At 50.0% G+C, this 7,234-nt stretch overlaps 1 protein-coding gene across 2 annotated transcripts in view; it reads left to right on the top strand.

Annotated features, from left to right (window-relative positions):
- The window catches only part of ZCCHC7 (zinc finger CCHC-type containing 7), a 98,233-nt gene extending 91,424 nt beyond the window's left edge, over window positions 1-6,809 (top strand). For both annotated transcript variants that reach the window (XM_036403864.2, XM_036403865.1), the window contains 3 exons: window positions 1,019-1,114; window positions 4,946-5,063; window positions 5,501-6,809. In XM_036403864.2, coding sequence (XP_036259757.1) covers window positions 1,019-1,114; window positions 4,946-5,063; window positions 5,501-5,946 — 660 coding nt within the window. In that variant the 3' untranslated portion in view covers window positions 5,947-6,809. The remainder of the gene's footprint in view (window positions 1-1,018; window positions 1,115-4,945; window positions 5,064-5,500) is intronic.
- Window positions 6,810-7,234: the final 425 nt, after the last annotated feature.

The following is a 7,234-nucleotide window of genomic DNA, read 5'->3' as shown; positions in this document are numbered from 1 at the left end:
GTCACAAATCACTGTTGGATGTGTCACTCTTCTTAGCCTTCCCTCAGGCCCCTCCTGGTGCGTGGGTGTGAGCTAAGGAACATGACTCCGAAACACACATTTAAACCCAGGGCTGGGGAGTTCACAGTAAGGTGACACTGCAAGTGTGATCAGATTCACAAAGAACAGCACTGGAAGGTTCCTCTTGTTCCTGCCTATTTTACAAACACTGCTGTCATTCCTCTGGAGGCTCCGACTGAGAGCGCAGTGGCTCCCACAGCAGAAGAGCACAGCAACACACGTTGAAAGAAAAAAGCCATTCCTGCAACGAGCTTTGCCAAATGCTACAATTTTCTGTGAAATCAGGGCCACTTTTCCATGCTCCTTTAGCCCCAGAGAGACAGAAACACTGAGTTCAGTAAGGTGGCTCCTAAGCCCCACAGCTTTTGGGCAGGATTCCTGCATCCCTTGTCAGTCCTGGTGCCTGCCTGTGCTGGCACCCCCCTAAAACAAAACACAACCCTAAAAATAAAACAAATTCTATCATAGATTCTTACTCGGCCTCTCTCCAAGATCTATGGCCTGAAAACCATTGTTACAAAATTTAACTACAGGAACACCTAACTCTGTCATGTCTGTGCTGTGGAATATGGGACTGGTGTCCCATTCCCTCTGTGGCCATGGCATTGTGCCTCCCCAGCTGTGTCTGACAGCCCCTGTGAGAGGAGAGGGGCTGGCACACGAGGAGGAGGGGACAGATAAATCAGCAGTTTGCATTCAGAGCTGAAATAACATGGCCAGGCGGACAAGATGCCAGCGATGCCCCTTCCCACCTCATTTGTGATGCTCAGGCCGAACCTCACTCTACAGATTTACAGTAGCGCCTGCCTGTTGCTGCTTTGTCAAACTTAATATTCCAGCAGCAAGCAGGAGCCTATTGATCCAAGCTTAATAAAATAGTATTTATGTAATTTTAATTTATTTTTAATTCAGCACCCAGAGTACTGCCAGACCTAACTGTTGCCCATTCCACCTGCAGACCAAGCCAGGACCCATCCAGGCAGCCGGCTCGCCCTCGGAGCGCGTGGTCTCCACCTACTGCTACAACTGCTCTCGCCAGGGACACCTCGGATACGTGAGTCTGGGCTGCATCGGGGGCAAACCCGTCCCTGAGCGGGGGAGACAGCTGCTCGCTGTGAAAAGCTAAACAGGTTTATTAAACCTTAACAAAAATACAGCAAGGGACTCCATAAGGAAAAAGCTGCAGCGCTGGGAGCTGCCCCTCATGCACACCACATGGCTGGTGCATCTCCAGGATGGATGCTCAGGCTTTTATACCCCTGGGGTTGCATCAGCCAGCCCTGGCCCCTCCCAAAGTCTGTCAGTCAGCTCTTCTTTGCCATTTATCAGTGCAAACTGCTTCCTTGTACCTGCATTGGAGCTCAGGTGCTGCCATGCCCACCCCCTGAGCACCCCCAAGCTTTTCCATCCCCACCTGCCCCATACAAGGGACACCTGTGCAGCTTCTTTGTACCTGTCCTGGACAGCCCAGCTGTCTGATGGCAACAATACAGGGGGGAAAGGGAGCTATGGGGGGAAAGAGGACATACATAATACAATAACATAACCGTACATCACTAAAGCTTCTCTTAATATTCACACAATAGTTATCTTTTAATTGCGAGAGCCAATCATCTCATATCCATCTATAACACACACTGTCTGTGTGGGGCTGGAGGGAAGAGCTGCAAGAGCCACGCTGGTGTGTGACACCAGAGTAGTGTGACCAACCTCGGTGGAGGCCAGTGAGTAAAGGAATCCCACCCATCTAATTTAGAGATGGGGAGGCAGGTAACAGCTGCTATCTCTCCTTGGGAGGTTCATTGAGTTGAGAGTGCCTGGGAGAGAGAATATTCAGTGGAAAACAGTTGCTGGATACAGCTTTCCTCCCCCTTTCTTTTTCTCCCACATTGAGCATCATGTCAGGGTTTTCACCATACTCAGCCCAACTATTTGAGTGGTGTTTTGGGAATCTTCCATTTCTGCCTGCTTGTGATGATCCTGACTTGTAGTTTCCTGGTTTAGGTCAACATCTGACCTAAGTTTGGCATTGTCCTTCTGTAAGGTGCTGCCTGGTAAAGGAGACATCATGAGCCTTAAGTGGCTTCAGTAAAACCAGGAGATGTGGCTGCACCTTCCAGGACATTCTGGTGATATTTATCACCTTTTTCAGTGCCTTTCATAACAAGTTCAGCTCTGTACCTGCAGTTACCAACACAGAACAAATAACAGGATCTTGTCAGTTATGGAATAAATGCAGGAGCCAAGCCACAGATATTCTAGAAGAGGAATGTTAATCATGCATTGGATGGGTTTAGCTTATTTTTTCCTGTGGCTTAGAAACAGCAAATTGCCAGCAAATTCCTCTCTTCCCTTCTGCCTGCTCTTGTGTGTCAGCCCATTCAACTATCCAGTACATTTTGTTAAAAGATTGGCCCTTTCGTTTAGTTTACTTTTATTAAACTGTCCAAGAAATGGCACTGGAGGAAGACAGACACACATGGATACAAGTAAGGCTGCTGTAAGACTAATGAGTAATTATTAGGGATGCTGTAAATTGATTGTTTAAAGGCCGATGTAAAAATAATTAGAAATTATATGTGAGGAGCTGATAGTAAATACTTAGATTGAAACTGGTAGAAATTGTACAAAATCAGAAAGAGAAGAAAGCAGCTCATGGACATTTTCTGTCTCTCAAAGCTAAGGAAGATAATAAAGTATTTGTAGTAATGTACAAGGAGCAGAAACAGCCTGAGCAAGGGCTGAATGAAAGGGGATAAGCCAATAGCAACACAAGAGGACAGAGGTACCAGATCTTCCTATGTTCACACCATTCCCAAAAACAGGAAAAACACTTGCAGGAAAACTGATTCTTCACTAAATTTTACCCAAACAAATGCCAAAAAGAAGGTGAGAAATGCAAAACACATCAAAAATGCATCTGTGATCTGCTGTGCCTCTGGAAGGGACAGAGGAGCAGGCAGGGACAGGGGCTGCCAGGGTGGCACTGAGTGGCAGCAGCAGCACACGCAGGAAAGCTGCTGGTCCCATGGTGCAGGCATCAGGTGAGTGAGAGCTCCTGACAGCTCCTGGAGATTGGAGAGGCCCAGGTGCCACTAGAATGGCTTCAAAGTGACAGACAGTGGAGTTAGATCAGCTGTCAGGAAGGAATTGTTCCCTGGCAGGGTGGGCAGGCCCTGGCACAGGTGCCCAGAGCAGCTGGGGCTGCCCCTGCATCCCTGGCACTGCCCAAGGCCAGGCTGCACACTGGGACAGTGGGAGCAGCCTGGGACAGGGGGAGGTGTCCCTGCCATGGCAGGGGTGGGACGGGATGGGATCCTTGATTAAGGTCCCTACCAAGCCAAGCCATTGTGGGATTCTGTGTTTCTATGATCTCAGCAGTATCTAAGAAGAGAAAGATGATGAAGCAAAGCACAGCAGGTAACAGGCAATTTACAAGGAGGATAAAGGAGAATAAAGCACCTGTCAATATCATGGTACCCAGATAAAAGGCAGAATCATAGGAAGTGTTCCTGTTAGCCTGTCTCAAGACATGGATAAAACTGTGTGCACAGCAGTGAAAAAACATACATTCCTGTTCCAGGTGTTTGGGAAATAGGCTGGCATGCCCATGATGCCAGAGTCAGCCCCTTCCTCGCCTCTGCTGTCTGTTCAGGGCTCTCCTGCTCTCGGGAGGTTGCGGTTTATTGCAGCCCTGACACATGTGAACAGTCTCTGTTTCGGCCCACACGTTTGAAGAATGAGTCAGAGCTCTTCAATTCTCAGTCTCAGAGTTGTTTATTGTATCTTAGCTATAAAAATTTTTCTCCTGCCCTGCCGAGGTCCGTCCAGCAGGACAATTCCAGGCACTCTGCCTGTCCCCGGGGTGGTGTTATCTCTTTATACTACAAACTACAGATAACGTGTTTACAATTACTTTCCAATACCTGTCATCTATGTTAGACAGTGAGCTTCTACTCTAAACCAATCCAACAGTGCCAACATCCCAGCAGAAGATGGAGGCCAAGAAGAAGAAAGGCTGGACATGCCCAAGTCCCTCCATCTTGTCCCCAAAAACCCCTATTCTAAAAACCTTAAAATCTACCCCTTCACCTAGTGATAATTTTATTATTACACTACTTGAACTTCCGTGGCTTTCAGGCCTTCATGCAAAGCTGTTAACTTGCTCCACGGGTCGTAATCAAACCCACAGTGTTCTGGGCTCTGTGCCAGGGTCTCTGAGCCCCCTGGCAGGGGTCCCGGCAACTCTGGGCACCCAGAGGGATGTAGTGAGTTCCAGGATCCTGCCCTTCTTTTTCCCCTTTCGTTAGAAACAGAAAACCCTCACCCTAACCCTAACCCTGCGGCCTGATGTGTTCACAGCAGCCTGCAGCAGGATTTGCCTGTGGTTTGTCCCTGCGAGGGAGTGGCACAGAGTGACAGTGACACAGTGACACCCCTCCTGTCTGTGGGCAGGCTCTGGCTGCCCATGGCTGCTCCCCTCTCCCCTTTGGGCTGCCAGCCCTCTGCAGCCCGGTGCCAGGCTGCCCTGCCAGGGCCCTGTGTGCCTCTGAGGGGCCAGGTGTATGCCCAGCAGGTGTTGGGTCCTGCCTGGCAGCAGGACTGCCCTGTCTCTGTGCCCAGTAGCTCTGCCAGCAGCTCACCTGGTGTGTGCCTGTCTGCACCTGGTCCTCGTGGCCTGTTCTGTGGGTGTTACAGGTGTGTGGTGACTGCAGGAAATTCCTTCTGTGGGCTCAGACAGCACCAGTGTCTCAGTGTGTGCAGGAGGGATTACCAGCAGGTCATGAAAATGTCACAAGTACAGAGCAGGACCTGCAGGCCTGGCCCATTTCACTCCAGGAAGTCCCCACTCAGCCAGCTCCAGTGACCTGAATGTGTTTTGCAGGAGTGCTCAGAGAAGAGGATGCAGGGGAACATGTTCCCCACTTCTCCCTTCGTCTACTACTACGATGATGAGTGCGACATCAGAAAGAGAGCCAACAGGTTAAAAAGAAAGGTGGCAGGTACAGTATGGTTTGGGAGATCCCTCCCACCTTCCAGTCCTGTGTTTGTGCTTTTTAGGAACATTGTGGGATTACTTTCATGTGTTGGGAAAAGCTGTATGGATTTGAACAGGTAGCCTGGTGGTAGTAAAAGATTTGTGACTTTACTCATCCGTGTCTATCATGGAAATTGACTGTGTCAAAGTCACTCAGGGAGCATTGTCAGATGTTTTAATTCTGAAAAATCTGCTGACATTAAAAATGCCATGAATAGGAGGAAGGGGATTAAATCACGATTTGTTAAGATTCTAGCCTGATGACAGGAAAAACCCACAGTGAAGAAATCTGCCAGAGATAAATTGTTGTCTAACTTCATACGTAACAGAGGAGATGTGTGATGGCTCAGGTGCCCAGCTCTAGGGGTTTCAGGTATTGAAATAATCCACTCTGCTTTCCAGACCTGCAGGAAGCTGGCCTCCTGCCGGAACAGCCTGAAACACCCTTGCAGCAAGAGCAGCTCGAGGTGCCCAGCCACAAGAAAAAGAGCAAACTCTGGAAAGAACAGCAGGGGAAGCCCAGCAGGAGCAGTGAGCAGCAGAGCAAGATGAAGGTGAAGCGGGCCAAGAAGGGCCAGGAGGAGAGGCAGAGGAGGGCAGCTGGAGTCCACGGCGACCCTGAGGATTTCCCTCGGGGGCACAAGCAGCAGGGCTGCAAGGGCAGCAGGGCCCGCCGCAGGGCCCTGCCCTGGGCACCCCCAGGCTGCAAGGCCCTGAGCGTGCAGCAGCCCCCAGAAGGTGCCAAAGGGAAGAAAAAATGGAAAAAGCAGAAAATTGCCAGTCCTGACAGCAGGGACAATCTGTTCCTTATAAAACAGAGGAAGAAGTCCAAGCAGAAATCCTGGTGATGGCAGGTAGCACTGGCATTCCCTGCTCTGGCTCTGCCATCTCTTTACTCCTGTCCCTCTCTTAGCACATGAACTGGAGTCTGTCCCTGTCCCGGCATGCTGGGCACCTTCTGACCACCCACCCTGTCCATCTCCACAGCCACAGGGACCACTCCATCTCTGTGAGCCGCCCCTGGCAAGCAGCACCCAGAGCTCCTGCCACAGCGGTCTACAATATGCTGTACGTTTATTTTCCTTGCTTGGGGGTGTGGGGGCACCCTGGGCTTGGCAGGCTTTGTTTGTTCAGCAGGGAGGTGTGGCTGTGCTGTTGGAGCACAGCACCTTTGGGGCCAGTGCCAGGGAGCTTTGGGTCGGGGGTGGATGGGGTGGAAAGCAGGAAGGTGGGTACAAAGCGGGTTCCCTCAGCCACCAGTCCCCTCCAGAGTGCAGGAGGGCCCTGGGCACTGCCCTCCCCCTGTAAGGGACATCCAGGTCTCTGCCTTGTGCTCTGGGATGCAGCAGTCCCCCACCTCACTCTCCAGAGCAGTGCCATCCATCCCTTGCCCTCCAGGCTCAGCTTTTGGGGATCCACCCTGTGCTGACCAGCTGGTCAGCAGAGCAGGAGTGAGCAGCTGGGCCTGGAACAGAGTTTACTTCTCCCACTAAATCTGTCCTTGTTCCTTGTAATGTGCTGGAGGAAAAAGGAATGGAGTATGAAGAACATACTTGGTTCCAGTCACACTGTGCTAAAATTTAATTTTTTTTAAAATTAAAGTTATTTTTGTACACTGGAATTCAGCATGTTGTTTTAAGGTTTGTAAGAGTAAAATGCTTTATCAAAGGACTAACACAAATAAAACTTTACATGAGAAATAGGAAGAGAATGGGTTTGTTTCTCATTTCCTTGCATTCCAAACGTAATTGAAAACAGCATCATGTTCTCTTTCCTGAGCTGAAACTGCATCACCACTGGCAAGAGTAAAGGAAAAAAGTAATGGATTTATACTCCAGTGTTGTGAAAGGGGAATTATCTGTAGCCTGCCGCTGTGTGAGGTGCTCTGTGCTGTACCAGTCCCCAGTGAGCAGCTGAGGGTGACAGCACAGTGTCACTGAGGTGCAGCTCCTCCCCTCCTGCAGCAGTCCTGTGTTAAATCAGAGACTCTTCATACCCTGAAAGGGTATCTGGAAAGGGACATGGGCCCCCAAGAAAAATGTGAGGACTCTCATTACGGCAGTGTTATCCCATGCTAGTGCTCCCTAAATTCATCAGGTTTTTGTTTAGCAAACTCAGCAGTGGGAACACAGGTGT

This window comes from Molothrus ater, chromosome Z (assembly GCF_012460135.2).
Source record: "Molothrus ater isolate BHLD 08-10-18 breed brown headed cowbird chromosome Z, BPBGC_Mater_1.1, whole genome shotgun sequence".
Classification (NCBI taxonomy): domain Eukaryota; kingdom Metazoa; phylum Chordata; class Aves; order Passeriformes; family Icteridae; genus Molothrus; species Molothrus ater.
This window is presented reverse-complemented; position numbering and strand designations above follow the sequence as displayed.